We start from the raw sequence: 20377 nt of genomic DNA on the forward strand, positions 1-20377 counted from the left end.
CCTCTGAAGCTGCCGCCACTTTCTCGCTCATTCTCTCTCTGTCTCTCTTTCAAAGTACTTATCCTCTACCATATCTTGTAGCTACTTTTGGACATTTCTTCTTTCCCCTACTGGACTGTCTTTACTTCCCCCAAATCTCACACCATGAATGACTCACAGCAGGCACTGGTGGAAAAAAATGCGCCAAATTAATGCATGACAAGTATACTCTGTTAAGAACAGAACTTATGCAAAACTCACAAATCCTAAGGCACAACCCCAATTTGAAAATCCTTGAAAAGTTCACAGCACCCTTTGCTGCCTGGGAAATAAAATTTTCTCATTTACAAAGGAAGAAAGACCTTGATAATGTTTTGGCCCAGGAACTTTTTATTTTTTTTAAGTCTTTTTTTTTTTTTTTGAGACGGAATCTCGCTCTTGTCACCCAGGCTGGCATGCAGTGGCGCAATCTCAGCTCACTGCAACCTCCGCCTCCTGGATTCAAGCAATTGTCCTGCCTCAGGAGGCGCCTGCCACCATGCCTGGCTAATTTTTGTACTTTTTTTTAGTAGAGACAGGGTTTTGCCGTGTTGGCCAGGCTGGTCTCGAACTCCTGACCTCGGGTGATCCACCCGCCTTGGCCTCCCAAAGTGCTGGGATTGCAGGCGTGAGCCACCGTGCTCAGCCCACATCTTTATTATGTGTAAATGAAGCTAAAACATATGGATTAAGTCTCCTATAAAGTATACGCAGATTTATAAAAACAGCAAGGAGGCTAGGAAAAATTGTGATCTCCGAAGCAGATTAACTAGGGGCCTTTTTCTAACTCCAAAATTCATCTAGAGCAATCTTACTTTAATTACACGTTGAAGTTTCCTCTTTGCTTTACTGACTTTCCTGGAGTCAACAATTTTCACATTCCTAGGGAGGAAAAACAAATAACTGAGGAAAAGAAAATGACTTCCTTCTCTTGTCATTTTTCCCCGTCAGAGTCACTTTCAGTGACACACATAGGCCTCTTCCTTTCCTCCCCCAGTTTAACCCTCCTTTTTTGCCCCTCATCCATTACTGTAATGTTTTCCTTTCTCAGACTACTCTTTTAAACTTTTCCTGTCCTTACTCCCTCTCTCGTTTTCATCTTGTCCTGAAACACTAAGAGGGACTAGAACCTTCCCTCCCCACTCTACAGTCAAATGCTAGGATCCTCTGGAGGGTGCACTTAGTTCAGTTGTCAGGGAAACCTGTGGCTAACATAGATCCAAACATCCATATGAAGTTTTTCTGCACAAGCACCCTTGTCAGCAAAAATATTCTTCCTCAGAGCAGAGCCTGGACTCTGCAGTGAAGTCCAGCTGAGCAGGAACAAAGAGCCAGGAGTGGCAGTAGAAGTGTACAAGGATGAAATGGAAGAGACAAGGCGAGGTAATGGGGAAATTTAGGTTCTCAGAACTGTTAACTAATTCAAACTGACATCCCCCATCTCTAACCCCCCAACCCTGCCACACAACCCTGCTTCCAACCCAAAACCCATGCACACAGTGGAGAATCTGAAACTCGATGTCCATTCCTCCCTTCTGAATAGAAAGCCTAAGCATTTAATTAATGTTGGCTGTGCATTCATAGAACTATCTAGCCACAGAAAGGGAAGAGAAGGAAAACCGAAAGACCTCTGCTTAGCTCTATAAAGCTCTGAGAGCGAGGCCACTTTCGTCTGCTGTAACTATTATAACTGGCTCGCCAACACTACTGGAAAATTCCTGCAAAATTTATTAACAAGGTGAAAGCGGCACTATCTACTTCCCAGCAGACAAATCATGTACTTATCCCCCCAGTTTCAAAAAGGGAAGAAAACAGGCAGTTGCAGCATGAAATGGAGATCCTTTTATCCAAGACCAAGACCCAGAGCCAGTATTTTCACAAATAAATTGCATAAAAGTTTCCTAATTAGGATGTAATCAAATGATTGTTGAGCTACTGTAACATTGTTTCAAAGCTTGTAGTCTAATTATTCTTCTTTCTAAAACTGAATAGTAGTCATCTTTCCATGAGCTGTCTGGATGGATTAATGCACACTAATGAGGCTTAATGACAGTTTGACAGGATCATAAAAGGAGGCATAAATTCACGACCACTGGCAAAAAAAAAAAAAAAAAAAAAAGGCAAAACAAAAATTCTTACACCCATAAACAAGCTGCTTTTACCATAATGGTAAAAAAAAATCCCCAATCAGCTTTCAAGCGTATCTTTTCCATGAGAACCAACATTAGCAACAAGCTGGAACTGCTCCAGCAAACAGCCAATGCAACAAGTACCCAAGAAATACTCTTGCTATGCCTTCCCCAAAGGGACTACATTTCTGTTTGCCTGTCTCTTTCCCAGTCCTCCAACCCCCTCAAGATGTATTGAATTCATTATTTCATTCCATAAATATTAACTGAACACCTAATATGTACCAGGTATTACTATAAGTCGACAAAAAGATCTCTGGCCTCAAAGATCTTAGCAGGGAGAAATAGACAAGTAAGAAAATAAGTTATGTAACATGTTAGACTGGGGTACGTTTATGGGATCCAAGTTCCAAAACATGGCTTCCACCCCCAGATGACGACCTGCTTTCCCACAGGAGCTGGAACATTCATCTGCACATCCGGCACCTACTACATGTCTGGCATATGATGCAATCTCAATTTTAAAAAACCTTTTAATAAACAAATGAATGACCAAGCATTCTAAGAGTTTTCCAGCTCCCTATCTTAGAGGCAGAAGTCAGGAACGTTATTAGCAAAGTACTCATCTACGGTGACTGAATGAAGAAAAATATATATATATAAATTCTTGGAAGAAAATAATGTGGTTTTAAAGTCATGTTTCCCCTTGATTACAGAGAAACAAGTAAGAAAGCAAGTCACTTAAGAGATTATTCATTTTAAACCAGAAATACTTTTTTTTTTTTTTTGAGACGGAGTCTCGCTCTGCCGCCCAGGCTGGAGTGCAGTGGCCGGATCTCAGCTCACTGCAAGCTCCGCCTCCCGGGTTCACGCCATTCTCCTGCCTCAGCCTCCCGAGTAGTTGGGACTACAGGCGCCCGCCACCGCGCCCGGCTAGTTTTTTGTATTTTTTAGTAGAGACGGGGTTTCACCGTGTTAGCCAGGATGGTCTCGATCTCCTGACCTCGTGATCCGCCCGTCTCGGCCTCCCAAAGTGCTGGGATTACAGGCTTGAGCCACCGCGCCCGGCCAAACCAGAAATACTTAACCTACAGTCCACAGATTCAGGAATGCAGGTGAGCCCAGTGAAATTGTGAAAACAATTAAGGGGAAAGAAGGATTTATGTGCATTTATCTGGGTTACTAACAAAAGGGTTAACAACTTGTCAGCTTCTCAGTGGTCTGTGATCTCAAGAAGATTGAAAAGTACTGCCCTAAAGAATAAGTGTTTTTAAAAACTATATTTACATCCTTATAAAAATAAAGGTACACTTTTAGCTATGAGTCACCATCATCATTTTTCTTAATAAGTGGAAGCTTTACTTTGAGGGGGCTTGAGACAGCGGGAGAGAGGCAGGCCCTCAAAGTGGTCCTAATTGAGAACAGCACTCCAAGAGCATCCTGAAACCATTTTTTCCATATGTTCCCCCATAGATTATCTCACCCCTACTTATAAATGAGGCCCAGTTAAACTGAATAGACACCAGCTCCTTGCAACTCTGAATTCAAACACAAACTGGCATGGGCCAGCTCTAACATCAACAAATACCATACTCTCAGAATGCTTGGTCACTCATTTGTTTATTAAAATGAGAAATGTTTTAACTCTTATGAACAAAACCTTCTCAAATACTAATGAAAACTTCTTTCGTGTTCCAGACTGAAGTCCTCTCCTAAGTTCTTAAAAAGAGACGCTTCCTCCCTAGATCAGCAGATCTTCTTGCTGGCTACTTATCAGAATTCTTGGGAAGGCAAAAATTTAACAGAATACACACAGCTATGCAGCCACTTAAAAGAGTCCCTCAGGTGGATTTTCAGGGTTGAAAATTATTGCTCTAGATTGGGGGATCTGCAAGGCTTTTCTGTAAAGGACCAGACAGTACATAGTTTTGCCTTGCGGGCTATCTGGTCTCTTGTAATTACCAGACTCTTTTGTTGTATTGTAAGAGTAGCCACAGACAATATGTAATCAAGGAGAAAATAACAGTAATTTGGGAAAGTGACCCCAAAGTGACAATCATGAACAGTACTTATTTCTAGTAGTTAATATGTCGAGTGGGTATGGTGGGAGGGAAGAGTATATTAAAGCAGTTTCTGCTCACCCCAGTGTGGATCTCCTGAGTCAACCCCATCCACCACACCCCAGGAATATGTACCCTTCCCTGCTGCCCAGATGCAATGCCTAAGCCTATTTGAAGAGTTTACCCTTTCCCAACTTCTCCTCCTTTATGTGCCATTCACAACAGCTAGGTGTAACCATCTTTGGAAGGCAGGCAACTTTCCCAGGTGCAGAGCAGGGGCTGGCCTTGCTGCCCCTCAACCCCTACTCTCAATGATGCTCATGGTCTTCTGGCCCCATCTCACATCCTTTCAACCTTATTTGCCTTATTTTCTCTTGTAAGTTGCAAAGCCCTAACTTGCTCAAGAGTACAGAGTTGTTGTGCCACATGGAATTTGAGTGAGAAATCCAAAGATGGGAATAAAAGCAACAAAAGTCCTAAACAGTTCACAATTGCCTTGATACTCACTTGCATCTGGATTAAATGCTTCTTCATTAAACCAGTGAGATAACAAAAGACCAGATAAATTTCACATTTATGGAACTCCATCAGAAGATAGAAGCTCAATGAGAACTTCTTAGAACCAAGTTCATCATAGTGAGAATAAAAGAATTTTTTTAAAACAGAGAGAGAGAGAAAAGGGAAATCTAAGAGGATCATTGTGTAGTACATGGCGACAAGCCAAAAACAAAATCTCTTAAAGAAAAAAAAAAAAAGAATTTTACCTTTTCATGGTTCTCAATTAAGATTTCCACAACAATATTCTGAAACTTCAAGTCCATGAGGGCAGCGACAGTTTCTTCCTGTGGCCTCATCAGAGTTGGTCCAAACACCACTCCTAAGTTTGCCACGGTCATCAGGTTCTGCTTGGAGTGATTTGAAACGCTGAAATTGGTAAGGGGGGAGGAATCTGTTTAACCAAAGGAGCAAAAATTGTGGACTGTAAATAGTCTGCAACTCTGTATTTCCTTAAAAGCAAGGGGTCAAGAGACTTAACCTTCCTCAACACCTACCTCTGAAATAACCAGATCTGAGAAACTCTCCATGGAGACGCTGCTGCCTACTCCTTTACCTCCCTTTCGTTGATGCTCTACTCTAACCACAATGGCTTTCTTAATAATTCCATGTACAGTGGGCCCTCTGTATCCCCTGAGAATTGATGTCAGAACCCCTGCAGACACCAAAATCTGCAGATGTTCAAGTCCTACAGTCAACCCAGGAAACCCACGGATTAAAAAAAAAAAAAAATCAACCCTCAAGTCCACAGGGAATACTGTATTTCTGATCAGCAGCTGGTTGAATCTGCCCATGCAGAACCCACAAAGGGCCAATTGTAGGGGTGCTAAGCTTGCTTCCCCCAAAAGCCTTAGTTTACTGTTCCCCTCTTCTTAGAAAACTCACTCTTTCCCCAGAATATTATACTTTTGCTTCCAAGGAATACTAGACTGCAGAGTCCCCTTGTAAAAGCATGCAAAGTTTGGTCAGAGCACCCACAATCACTCCTTCAGCCCAGTATCATTGTGCAGTCAATCACCTAGACAACTGTTCTCAGCAGCCCTGCAACTTTATTCAGGTCTAAACTCAAAGATACCATCTTCAAAAAGCCTTTGCATAATAACAATTTTTATAGTCTCACACTCAATATATTCTGGCCCCTTACTCTGCTTTGTGTTTCTGCCACTTATCATCTGAAGCTGTTTTATATTTTCATTTGTAATCTGGTTTTCATATTTTCCCCTTAGAAAATAAGCTTCATGAAAGTTGGGACTTAGACTATCTTATTCAACTATGTATCCACCAGCACCTTAAAAAGGCATTCACTAAATATGTGTTGACCAAATGAATAAATGGCTAAACTAGCAGTGGGACCCTTGGCAAATCACAGTATCTTCTGACCTTCATTTTCTTTCTATGTAAAATAAAGGTTCTAAAATACAGCGTTCTTCAGCTTCCTTTCACCTCTAAAATTCTACAGTTAGAAAGATCTCTATACTTAAAGAAAGGGATAATTTCTCCCCTGATTTGATTTTGCTGACTTTTAAAAGGAGGAGGAAAAGAGAATGAAATCTATAAAATAACTACCCATTATTGAATTAAGCCAACTTAAAGGACATGTTCAAACTTAGAGTTAGGTAGGTGTGAAACCAAGCTAAATATTCTAACAAATTTATATTCACATTTCCAGAATCTGTGTATAGGGTAATGTATAACATTCTCCTCTTTCACTTCAAATCAAACCCTGAGTTGCTGGCAGAGATGTTAAGCAAATAATTATACAACTTCATGAAAGCATATTTCAACAGTCTTGTCCAAAATACACACAATGAGTCAAACATCCAGCCTGCCCTTCCAGGTGTGGTCCCCAGTTCCACCCATCACAAATCCCAGAGCACGACCCAGCACCTAGAGCAAAGTGAAGAAAGTTAAAAGGAAGAAAAAGAGGCTTACTTTGTTAAGTGTTTCACCAAAATGTCCAACATCTCTTTATTCTTCTCTGGCAGTTTGTGTACCAAGAAATGGATCGCATTAACCCGAGATTCCGGGCTGCCGCTTTCTTCCAAAAAAAAAAGAAAAAGTAAAAGAAAACAATAGTTAGTAGAGAACTCAGAATCAAATATATTTCCCAAGCAAACAATGACAACAGCTCCTCTGTTCAAGATTATCAAACATGGAGCATTAAACATATTTTGCCATCTTTAAAAGGAAAAAAAAAAAAATCTTTCCCCTTATAATGAATCTTCTTGTGCCTCCCCTAATGAGCTAACGTCAGTGTGGCTGCAATCGGTGCCTTCCCCTTGGTTTATATTACAGAATGGACAGCTGCTAAGCTTCTCCTTCTGACATGCTGCGTTTCATGTCTGTTCATCGTTTACTCGATGGGGTCTAGTCACTGGGTCACACCACAATGGAATACAAGTAAAATATCAGCAAATAACCTATTCCATGTTACAGGTTGAACTGGACTCCCCCGCCCCCAAAAAAAGTATGTTGAAGTTCTAGCCCTTAGAACTCAGAGTGTGGCTGTTTTAAACTGTACGTGGGATTTAATGTCAACAGGTATGCTAAGGCATGCATGAAAATGACTGTCAGGAAAAGTTTAGATCCACAGAGCCCTAGAAACAGACGGCATGGCATGTTGTGCAGAGCCATGTGGGGAAGCACCAACGTCGATCAAGAAGCAGAGGGAGAACGGGGAATGTGGGCAAAGCCTCTCCTGTAGTTTCTGCAGGAAGGAATGGGCGAGGCAGGGTGCGCAGGTCGAGGACTGGCTGGTTTAAATTACTTCAGTGGGCACTGCGTTGCAAGGGCTGTCCCTAGTTGCTGGCACTCGGGACTGAAGTCACAAGGGCAGGAGAATACAGCCTAGTGTAAGGGCTCGCAGAGGAGGCTGGCGCGGAGGGGGGGTCACGGGGTTTTGGATTGGATAATTCCACGTGAAAAGCCTGCAGAAGTTTAATATCTCCAGGAATTGGCTAGCCCTGGGAGGGGCAGCTTCCTCAGGTCAGTGAGGCCCCGGATGTCAAAACATCAGAATAAAAAGGCGTGCTTAATACACGACCTTATTTGGGAAGAGAGCTGTTGCAGATGTCAGTTCAGATGAGATCATAACTGAAGTAGGGTGGGGCCTCTTCATCCAATATGACTGGTGTCCTTATAAGAAAACAAAGAGAGGGATAGTGGCCATGTACAGACAGCACAGGGGACATTGTCCTGCCACAGCAGAGGCAGAGGCAGAGGCTGGAATGAAGGACCCACAAGCCAAGGGATGCTAAAGACTGCCAGCAACCACCAGAAGCTATGAGTGGCAAGGAGGGATCCCTCCTACGGCCTTCAGAGGGAGCACGGCCCTCCCAACATCTTGGTTTCAGACTTCCAGCCTCTAAGAATTGTGACGGAATAAATGCCGATTCTTTGGAGCCACTTGGTTAATAGTAGTACTTTGTTCCAACAGCCCTGGGAAACTAACCCATTCCCTTAACCCCCAAACTTTGGAATTATTATACGTGGCTCTTATTAACAGTGTACCCCAATTCCCTTTATTGTGTTCTTGATTGGAAAACTATCAAATCAATAAAATGTTTGTTATTGAAGATTTTGCTAGTTTTCACAGGTGTCAAAGAAGCAACAAAAGAGAATTAGGTTCTAACTTTACTGCTGACAGAAAAGAAGGTTAGAAATGGCTTCGGAGGTTCACTTAGGGCTGGCCAGGGAAGCTTAGGAAGGGTCTCATAATGGACAGTCCTTGAAGTTTGGGTCCTGAAGAATGGGGAAGGGTTCAAGGAAAGGCAGGACTGAGAGGCAGGGGGAACATTCCAGATTCAGTAATAGCATGACAAAAAGCACAGGGCCGGTGCGGAGACAGCTCTTACGAAAGGTAGCCTGAGGCCACCTCTGGTCTGCAAAGGCCAATATGAAGAAGTTGTCTCACTGTTGGCTTCTAAATTAGTCAAGTGAAAATAAAACAAGAAAGGGATATGAATAGAGTTAAATTTGGGGAAGATATGCCTCATATTTTTTTAAAGGATGGATTAGAATGGGAAAAAGAACTAGTTAGGAGGGAACAGTTATTTGGGAGACAAGAAATAAGAAATGAAAGGAGGGGTGGCCAGGCATGGTGGCTCATGCCTGTAATCCCAGCACTTTGGGAGGCCGAGGTGGGCAGATCACTTGAGGTCAGGAGTTCAAGACCAGCCTGGCCAACATGGTGAGACCATCTCTACTAAAAATACAAAAACTAGCCAGGTGTGGTGGCACGCACCTGTAATCCTAGCTACCCAGGAGACTGAGGTGGGAGAATTGCTTGAACCTACGAGGCAGAGGTTGCAGCGCCACTGCACTCCAGCCTGGGTGATAGCGAGAGACTCCATCTCAAAATAAATAAATAAATAAATAAAGGGAGTGAGGTCGGTGGTAGAACTACAAAGAGGGAGGTAGAACAAAGAAGTATAGATGCCCTATGATTTACAATGGGGGGACATCCCAATAAGCCCATCGTAAAGTCAAAAGATTGTATGTCAGGACCGTCACTACACCTGGGAATCGCTGCTTCTAACTGATAGCTGAGTGGTCTTGAACAAATTACCTAACTAACCTCTCTGTGCCTCAGCTCCCTCATGTGCAAAATGAAAACAGTATCTTAAGAGGCCATTATGAGATTCAATGCTATAACATACACAAAGCACTTAGCCTCCGTGGCTGGCACGTGTGGGCACTCAATCACTGTTAGCCATTATTACTGTTGTTGTTCATGTTACTATTATTATTTGAGCACTACCATGGAAGAAGCAGAACTGACAGGTTTTAGCAGCAGACTAGCAGTGGGTCAGAAGGAAGAAGGCAGAGATGAGCAGTGTTTCACATCTGGGTTGTCTGATAACAGGGCCAATTCCACCAACAGACAGAAACATAGCAGCCAAAGCTGTCTTGAGGAAGGAGATGATGGTGGAGGGAATGGAGAAAGTGACATTCAAATGGCTGGTCTCTAGCAGTAGATGGAAACAGTAGGAGGCTTTAGAGATCAAGGCTAGAAACGTTCTCCAGGAGGTGTGACCACTAGCTCATGGACAAAGCTGCCCAACTTCTACAGAAAGCTAACTGAGGGCACTGCGGGGAAAAGGGCTCCAAAGAGGTACAGGGAGACGTGAAGTCAAGGGCTAAGACAAGCAGGCAATGCAACCAAGGAGGAGGAGGAGGAGGAGGTGGGAGGATCAGGGAACTTTGATGTCATCAGGAAGGCAACTGAGAAGAAACCTGCAAAGGCTGGGCACAGCCAGTGGACTCGAGAGTTAAGGAGAGGTCAAGGAATGGAAAGACTGGGAGAAGGGCCCTGGGTATCACCAGGTTTATCAACTGAGAGCCCCTTTCTACTAAAATGAGGGGGTTAAACAAAGAGGGAGCTGCTGGAGAAGGGGTGAAGAGTGGGAGTTCAGAACACTTGCTCAGAAAGTAAAAAACAAGAGAATGGGAAAGAGAGGTAAAGCAGATCAAGAAAGGGACATTTTTTTTCCCAAAGGATAATAGTTTTTTTCCTTATGACAAAAATTAAATACTTGTAATACTAAAATCTTGGACAACACAGAAAAATGACCTTAGTATAAAGTACTAAGTATCTGAAATATATATATATGAGAAACAGCATGCAATCAGATTAGAAAGAACTACAAACCAATCAGGGAAAAAAGAGACAATCTAACAGACAAATGGGCAAAAGACTGGGGCAGGAATTTCACAAAAGATTTATTCCTGTGACCAAAAAACCTATGAAAACAGAATAAACCTGTAACGGTGAAACAGAAATTAAAACCACAATGAAAGAGTAATATTCACCTGCCAGAATGGCTTTAAATGAATACTAAGCTTTGGCAAGGACACGAGGCAACTGAAACTTCCATATGCTAACTAGATGGGAGTCATTAAAGGGTTCAACCACTCTGGAGAACTGTTTGGCAGTTATCTACTAAAGCTGAACAAACACATACTCTATGACCGACCCAAAAATTCCACTCATAGGTATATAACCAGGAAAAATGCACATAAACATGCATTAAAAGACACATACTCCTATATTCACAGCAGCGTTCTATTAGCCCAAAACTGGAAACCACCCAAATGTTCATTAACAGTAGAACAGATAAATCTATTGTGGCTTCTTCAAACAGAATGCAATGAAAACGAAGGAATATTTCACCCAACATGGATGACTCTCACAAAATGAGTAAAAGAAACCAGCTACAGAAGAATATACTCTGATTCCATTTACATAAAGTTCAAATGCTGCAGCCCCAACCTAGAATGTCAGGAGAGTGATCACTCTTCAAGGGAGTGGATAATGACCACATGGGCACGAGAAAGGGCTTCTGATGATGTTTGATTGCTTGATCTGGGGCTGATTATGCGTGAAAATTCATTAAGCTGTATACTGATTTGAGCCTATGTTATATTTCAACAAAAAGTTCACTTAAAGCTATCCATGATAAATCTCATCCTAAAATAAACTGGTAAATTTTAAGTATAAATCCTGCAGAGTTTTCCTTCCTTTTTTTTGTAATGAAATGCCTAAACAACCTATTTTATTTTATTTAATATATCATGGACATTTTTCAGTATCATTAAATGGAGCACCTTACCATCGATTTTATGAACACTTAGATTGTTTACAATGTTTGTAAAGATAAGGTTGTTCCAGTTTACACCCCTAATAAGTGTTTGAGAATGAGAAATGATACTTTACAATAGAGGACACTAAGACAGTTGTTGCTAAAGAGAAAGGATGCAAAAAGGCTAAGAAATTAAAAGGCACGTAAAGAACACAATCACCAAAAACAAAAACACAACTGTCAAAAGGATTAGGTAATAAATTATAACCCAGTTCTTAATCTGGTATAAAAACCAAGATATTAATCAACACTGGCAAAAATAAAAACAGTGTAACAATTTCAGTTCACAGCTTTGATTTTTAAAAATAGAATTAAAGCAGAGACTCTGCAAAATAGTCGAAATTCCAAAGGAATAAAAGGACAACCACTGAGGATAAGAATGTTACACTGCAAAAATTAAAAACTTTGGAAAACTTTGCACTAAAAACCTACTACTAACTTGTGAGTCTATCTTGCCATTAATAATGATCTTTTTCCAGTGACAACCTAGTTTAAATATTTTAGGATTCATTATTTAGAAACACAAGCTAGAGAAAGTTTCCCACACTCTACGAATTACATTCTTCATTTCTCAAAATAGTGAAATTGATTTTGAAAAATAGAGTCAAAACCTTTCACTATCTTCAGTGCCTCTCCTGCTAGCCCGTCCTCATCTATTTTAAAATCACACATCCATTCCTGCCAAGTCTTTTTCCCTCTTCTTCTTCTTCTTCAAAAAATATACTCTAGGCTTTTAAAATAAAACCATTTTTTTCTCTATTTTGTTTTGAAATTAATCAGAGCTTTCTATTAGCAAGTATTTCTATGTAGCTACAACATAATACCTTAAAGGTACTCCAAAAAAGTTTTTGAAGATAAGTCATCTAAAGTTGCTTATGCTAACACAATTTATTTTATTTTAATTGCTAGTGATTGACAAAGAATGAACAGCCAGCTTACCTTTAAAAAAAAAAAAAAACTAGAGTACTAAATTAATCATAATACCAAATTCCTGAAATATGCCAGGGAATTAGGAGCTTACTGTAGTGGAAAAGGCATTTTAATTGTGTAACTACAAATCAGCATCTACCACACTGTAATGTCCATCTGCTTATGATGCTGTGCCAACTAACAGAAACTGAAAAAGATGTGATCGTAGAGCTTATCAAAGACACAAGGCAGATAAATGCTAAATTATTTCAATATTGAAATGTCAAAAGTCAATGATACTGTAATTTTAGAAAGGCATTAGCAGTAACCATCCAAGCACTTCCCAAGGGATAAAGGGCTTCAGTCAACAGACATCAAGTGTTGCATTTCTCCTGTGGCGTTCGCATCTACTGTGAAATGAATACATCAGGCTAAGAGCGAGGCATGCCACTAAGCATTCAGTTCCCTTAATTCCTGGGTTCCTGAGCCCTTCCCCAGCAAGAATCACATGATTTTTGTCTTGCTTCCCAGGTAGGTTTATCAAAAAGGATAGAACATTCTGGTTAGGCAAACACCAATGTCTTGGCACAAACACCAATGTCTTGGATCCGATTATAGTTATGCTTCTCATGATAAATAACCAAAGATCTTTGTGGTAATGATTTTGCTTCCCAAGTAACTTGATTACAGGAAGAAAGCACACAGAACATAGCAACATGAGTGTTTTCGTTTAAGTGACAGTGAAGAGTTTTTTCTTCTGATGCAACAGGCATTCAGCCTTTAGTTGTCATTCTCGTACTAAGCACCATGACTCCAACCCTGAGGCATGAGTCCACTCTTATCAACATGATACAGCAAGGACTTTGAGGCCAAAAGGCTGACACACAGATCATGGCTTACACATCGTTCTCAAAGGTAACACACATCACGCAGTAAGACATCCAGCTAGACGCCTGCCTGCTAGCCTTCCTGTAGTGGACACAATCTTTTGTATTCCTCATGGACCAGTTAACTGCCTTTTCGTCTTACAAATTTCCATGTCCAAAGTCCATTATAGTCTCCCCCAAGATGGATCGTCTACTAGGTTCCTTTTATAAGTTTAGTTTGGAATTCAGCTAATGGAGAAAGTTACATTAACTCTTAATTTTCTCAAAGAAAAAAATTTTTTAACTTTTCCAATGCAGTCAACCTTTGCCAGAAGTAAGTTGCTTTTTTTTTTAGAACAAGGAACATAAAAAAATGTGCCTTTTGTGGTGACAAAATAGAAACGAAATTTATATTTGTATCATGAACCCTAGAAATTAACACGGAGGTTCACGACAGGAAACTACAGGAAAGAAACTGATGAGAGAAAATGATGGGACCAGGAGAAACCTTGAGAACTCTCAGCAGGGAGGGCAGAAGAGAAGAGACTATCTCATCGCCACAGAACAGATGGAAACCACTGCACATGACTGAGAAGAATCAAAAATTAGTTTTCAAGCTGGTGTGAGAGGTGGTAACAAAGACTGCTGATGCTTTGTAATTTTAGCAGTCAGTTCAGCTAACAGACACGAGCAAAAACAAGGTAAGCTGTCTCACTGTTCACAGAAAATTACAGCTTAATCACAATCCCGATTTTCCAACAGCATTCAAAAGGGGAGACTAATTTTGGCCACCTGATTTCTGTAACTATTTCATTTGATACTTAAAAGTCCATATGCAAAAGATCAGGAAGATCTGTTCCCACACTCTCTAAAAGAGGCAATGAGTGCAGAGAAGGGTACTCAAGAGATTAAAATAAAAACTTGAAGTCTACATTGGAAACGTTGGCCCCTAAAATACACCTATTTAATACATGTACTTTTTCTCATTAAATCAAGTTACTACAGGTCCCATTCCAACCATAACGGCACTTAGGTGCAAATCCATGGCAGTGATTACAGTAGAAACACTGACCGTCCTGTTATCCAAATCGCTGTGAAGACTATCACAGCATTCCCACAAAGTCAGGAAGCAAAACACAAGGTATTGGTCCAACAGGTGATGATCTTGTCTGCATTTCTACAATCCTTTTCACCACTCTGCTCAAAGATGCCTTCAATAAAGTCTTTAAACTTATTTTCTACCACCACAGATTTTATTACCTCTTAAGATGTAAGCTCCTAGCTCTTAGGAACTTCTTCATTTGGTAAAACACATTGATATTCAAATTTCAAAAACACTGCCATCAGTAAAGGGGCATGATGATAATACTAATGATTGTGGTCATTTAAAACCGTATTCCATAATTACTTTATCTTCTCTAATTCTCAAAGGATTCTAGATTAAAATTGGCACTCTTCTGCTGTTTCCAGTCTCCAAGGCAAACAACATGAAACAATTGTCCTCCAATTAAGTTTAATTTCTCTTTCCCCAGTTTGCCAAAAATGCCACAGGGAAGAAATCAAAACAACTAAGCATTTACTTGAGTTTTTGCCGAGAAAATTTTCCCCCACTCCCTTGATCTCACAAATTCTCTTTTTAAAAAAATCCTCTCCCCATGTGAAAACAGAAGTGAATAGAACCCAGTTTTTGAAAAAGCCTATTTTCTATGTAGAGTCTAATGGGGCCTACACACTACTTCTTCCTGCAACACAGAAGGAACCTTTACACTGGCTGGACCAGGGACCTCACAAGAAGGTAACATTTAAAGCAATGTTCAGGCAGCAGTAACATTGGTCCCAATGGGAATGCTCTAAGTTTTTCAACAGATTAAACTATGGAATACATCCAAGAGGAGAAAATAAAAGGAAATGAAAATACAATTACAGCTACTGTCAGTGCACCTGTGAAAACCAATACTGCAGGTTTTAACTCGTGGAACTAGGGTTCTGAATTTTAAATAAGGCTCCCTATAATCCGGCAAGTTACTTAACATGTATCAACCTTCATTTCCTTCACTATTAAATACCTAACACCAGTGTACTTCAGAAGACTATGATGATTAAACAACACGCGTCAAATATAAAAAGTGAGCCATATAACAGAAAACAAGAAAACCTCAAATGAGTATGACTCACAAAAAAATCAATCACAAAATTCCACCAACTATAGGCCTTTTTCATTTAACATTTGATCGAATACTAGTCACTCTGCATCAAATACTGTTTGGGGTTCTGGCATTATCTCATAATATTCCTTCTTTTTTTTTTTTTTTTTTTTTCTTTTTTGAGACAGAGTCTCGCTCTGTCGCCCAGGCTAGAGTGCAGTGGCCGGATCTCAGCTCACTGCAAGCTCCGCCTCCCAGGTTCGGGCCATTCTCCTGTCTCAGCCTCCTGAGTAGCTGGGACCACAGGCGCCCGCCACCTCGCCCGGCTAGTTTTTTGTATATTTTGGTAGAGACGGGGTTTCACCGTGTTAGCCAGGATGGTCTCGATCTCCTGACCTAGTGATCCGCCCATCTCGGCCTCCCAAAGTGCTGGGATTACAGGCTTGAGCCACCGCGCCCGGCCTCATAATATTCCTTCTGTCTGTAATTTAGATCTGAGTATCTCTCTATGTGAAGCCATCTCCAAACTACTAATCTTTCCAAATCTTCTCATCTCCCCAACCTTTCACAAGTTAAATACTTCTGTGTTCCCTCAGCATTTTGCTCATGCCATTATTGTACATTTTCTAGTATAATGAGGAGTAAGTAAGGCCCAGTACTTGCTATGGAATTGTCTCATGGAGACAAGAATCCTGTCTTGGCTTTACATATCCAGTAACATAGTAGGAAATAATTAATGCATGTGAACAAATGAATGAATATACTGTCCCTTTTAGTCACCTTCTAAGGATAGGGGGAGGGACCAAACATCATTTAAAGTGATTTCTATTTTTAACACAAATTGCAGTAACAACAAGTTGAATTTTTCATATGGAAATTTTTAGTTTATGCTCCCTACCAACTACAAAACTGTTCCTATGACCTTTACATAATACTTACTGGCTGGAACAATGAAATCTCCGTGTAACTCATAGGTCATGAGAGGCTCTGGAAGGCTCCTGTGTGAAAAGAACAGCTCAGAATTATCAAATAAATCCAAACAAGTCACTTTTGAGTTTTTTTATGAAAAGATGTCAAATTTGTTATGCATTTCTTAATTAATGTGTAAAACTTCCCTAGGGAATATCTTTACATATCAAAAAAGATACATAAATCGAACAGATCACTTTATCAACTGCTGTTGACACCAAGCACTAACAAAGCCTAAGCAGCCACAAATCCCTACTAGACCTAAGCATACAGTATTTCATATCTCATCTCGGACAGTACCTTTGTGAACATCTGGTTTGATATATAAGACTTCCTTCTACACATTAATGTATTTAAAGCCAAACAGACTATCTAATCAAATGTAAGCAAACAATTTTGAAACATCATCCCTAAGATATTAGCTGAAGATTCCACAAAAAATACATAGAAAACATTAAACAAACTCAAATCCTCTCTGCTTAAATATATTACAAAAATAAGAATTTATCTTCATGCCTATGAGAGATGAAATAAAATTGATGACAACTTTAAAAATATACACAGCATTTTCATAGTCTACAAAACAAGTTACATAAGGTAGTTTATTTTATCCTGTGATCAACAGAACGCTACAGTTCAGTCCACCTTGCTACATATCTTAAAATTATAAAAGACCAGAGCAACTAGCTTTATAAACACTTAAAGAATACCTAGACAAGTGTCAGTCTGTACAGCCTTTCTGGAGGGTAATCTCGCAAGATATTAAGAACTTTTAAGAGGTTACAATCCTGTAATTCAGACATTCTGCTTCAAATTTTTTTTAAAAATCAAAGATGCACAAACAAAATTTTTTAACATATGCAAAGCCAAGAATATTGCCAGGAATAAAGAAGGCCACTTCATATTGACAAAGTGTCAACTCGTCTTGAAGCCAAAACAATACTAAATGTTAATAGATCTAATAAGAGAGCCCCGAAACACTCAAAGGAAAAACTGACAGAACTACAAGGAGAAATGGGCAAATACACAACTATAATCAGAGATTTAAATACCCCTCTGTTTCAGTAACAAGTAGAAAAATCAGGATACAGAAGATTTGAACAAAAATATCAACCAACTTAATCCAATCGGCATGTCCTTCACCTAAATGACACTCCACTCAAAAGCAGAACACACATTCCCAGCACATACAGGCCATTTATTTTCCAAGATGAACCATATTCTGGGCCATGAAACAAATCTCAAAAATAAAAAAGGCTTAAGTCATACAGAGTTTCTTCTTTGATTACAACAAAAATTGAATTAAAAATCAGTAACAGAAAGATAGCTGGAAAACTCGAAAGAGAAGCTAGAAAGTATTCTGAAATGAATGCAATAAAAGCACAACATATTAGAATTTGAGGGATGTTGGTAAAGCAGTACTAAGAGGAAATTTTATGCTACTAAACACCTATATTAAAAAAGAAGAAGGGTGGTAAACCAAGGACTTCATTTTGTACCTTAATGAGCTATGAGGGAAAAAAAAAAGTGTAAATTAGGCCAAAGTAAGCAGAAGAAGAGAAATAAAAATCAAGCAGAAATCCATGAAATAGAAAACAGAAAAATAGAGAAAATAAATTAATCCAAAACCGTATCTTTAAGATAATTAGTAAAATTGATCAATCTAGCCAGAATGATTAGGAAATAAAAGAGAGAAAATAAACAATGCCAGCAATGAGAAAGGTGACTACAGAATCAGTGCAGATTCTGAAGTTATCAAAAATAAAATACTATGAACAATTTTACGCCCATAAATTCAACAATTCAGATGAAATGGACAAATGTCTTAAAAGACACAAGCCACCAAAGTTCACTCAAGAAGAAACAGATAACCTGAGTAGTCCTATTGAATTTGCAATTAAAAATATTGCCAGTTAGAAAACTAGGGCCAGATGATGTCACTGAATGAATTCTACCAAACAATTAAGAAAGAAAAACTACTGATTCTATACAAATTCTTCCATAAAATAGAAGAGGGAATAATTTCTAACTCATTCTGTGAGGTAAACTTTATCCTAATATCAAAGTTAAACACATTATGAGAAAGGCCTTATGAGAAAACTACAGACCAATATCACTCATGAACATAGATGCAACTATTCTTCATAAAATGTTACTAAATCAAATTCCACAAGATAAATAAAATAATATATCACAAGTTGGGTTTATAACAGGAATATAATACTAGCATAATATCTAAAAATCAATATACTTCACCAAACAAAAAGAAAACTGTATGATCATATCAATAGACAATTTAGGAGAAATACCCTCTCCCACAAATTGTACTAGAACTACTGGAGATCCCCATGCAAAAATGAACTTGAATTCATACCTCATATCTTATGTAAAAATTAACTCAAAATGGATCATAGAACTAAGCGTAAAACCTAAAACTGTAAAACTTACAGAAGAAAACTTTTGTGACCTTGAATAAGTGCAAAGATTTCTTAATATAGCATCGAAAGCACAGTCCATAAAAAGAAAAAGTGATGAACTAGACTTCATCAAAATTAAAACTTCTCTTTGAAAGACACCTATTGAGAGAATGAAAAGAGAAATCACAGAATGAAGAAAATATTTGCAAAGCAGGTATCTAAGAAAGGACTTGTACTCAAAATATATTTTTTTAACTTTTAAAACACAATAATATTACAATCTAAGTTGTAAAAAATTGGGCAAAAGATATGCACAGACACTTCACCCAAGAAAATATATAAACGGAAAATAAGCACATAGAAAAAAAGTTCAACATTACTAGTTATTAGGGAAGTACAAACTAAAAGAACAATGAAATACTATCAAATACCTGTTAGGATGGCTAAAATGAAAAGATTGACCAGCTTAAGAGTTGGCAAGAATGAAAAGGAAATGGAACTTTTGTACAGTGTTGGTGAGGATGTAAAGAAATACATCAACTTAGGAAGAAAGTTTGTTAGTTTCCCAAAAAGTTAAGCATACACTTACCACATGATCTAAATATTCCACTCCTGGGATTTATCCAAGAGAAATGAAAGCCTATGTCCACTCAAACATAGGTATATGAATGCTTTTAGCAGCTTTATGTGCAATAGCCAAAAGTTACAAGCAAGTTAAATATCCTTCAACAGATGAACTGATTTTTTAAAATGCTGGTTTATCTATAAAATCATCCATTAGTTAGCAGTGAGATGGAATGAACTGGTGGTATATACTACAACATAGATGAATCTAATTATTCTAAGTGAAATAATACCGATTTCAAGTATACGCTGTATAATTCTATTTATATAAAATTACAGGAACTGTAAAGTAACGTATCAGTAGATGAGGCTACTTCAGTGGGGTGAGAGATTTCAAACAGTAGGAGGAAACTTTTGGGGGTAATAATGCATAGGGTCACTATCTTGATTATGGTGATAAGTTTCAGAGGTACACATATATCAAACTTATATGCAGCTTATTGTATGTCAACTATGTTTCAATAAAGCTGTCTAAAAAAACAAATAAAAATAGGCCAAGCATGGTAGCTCACACCTGTAACCCCACTGCTTTGGGAGGCCAAGGCGGAAGGATCACTTGAGGACAGGAGTTCAAGACCAGCCTAGGCAACAAAGTGAGACTCTGTCTCTATTTTTTTTTTAATGTTTTGAAAAGAAAATTGAAAAATCAAAGAAAAAAATGTTTAGGTACATATATTCCTTACATACAATTTATAATGCTATAGTCACATACAAACACAAAATGACAAGCAGAAACTAAAATTTAATGCACGAGTGAAAAAGTCCTGCTCTTATTTCCCCTCCCTCTCCTTTTCCCCTACACTCCCATTTCACCAAGAAAATGGAAAAAAAAAAAAAAATCAACTATACCACAGGCTAAATAAGGAGAAAAAAGGGCCAATCCAAAGAAAGTCTTCAGGAGGTTTGTTTCAAAATATGGAAAAGCAGGAGGTAACAAAGAAGAAAAATGGTTATCTAGCAGAGAAGGAAAGTTAAAGGGTGCTGAAAAGAAAAGCGGGGTTGGTCGGGGGGATTGAGAACCCTTAGAAAAACATTTCTTTTCCGA

The 20377-nt window shown here is 39.0% G+C and overlaps 1 protein-coding gene across 7 annotated transcripts in view; it reads right to left on the reverse strand.

Moving 5' to 3' along the window:
• LOC105463455 (Rho GTPase activating protein 10) overlaps positions 1 to 20377 on the reverse strand; it is a 351270-nt gene that overhangs the window by 98494 nt on the left and 232399 nt on the right. For all 7 annotated transcript variants that reach the window (XM_071092951.1, XM_071092950.1, XM_071092949.1 and 4 more), the window contains 3 exons: positions 16262 to 16320; positions 6695 to 6800; positions 4972 to 5131 (listed from right to left, as the gene is read on the reverse strand). In XM_071092951.1, the coding sequence (XP_070949052.1) occupies positions 4972 to 5131; positions 6695 to 6800; positions 16262 to 16320 (325 nt within the window). The remainder of the gene's footprint in view (positions 1 to 4971; positions 5132 to 6694; positions 6801 to 16261; positions 16321 to 20377) is intronic.

Source organism: Macaca nemestrina, chromosome 3, assembly GCF_043159975.1.
Source record: "Macaca nemestrina isolate mMacNem1 chromosome 3, mMacNem.hap1, whole genome shotgun sequence".
NCBI lineage: Eukaryota > Metazoa > Chordata > Mammalia > Primates > Cercopithecidae > Macaca > Macaca nemestrina.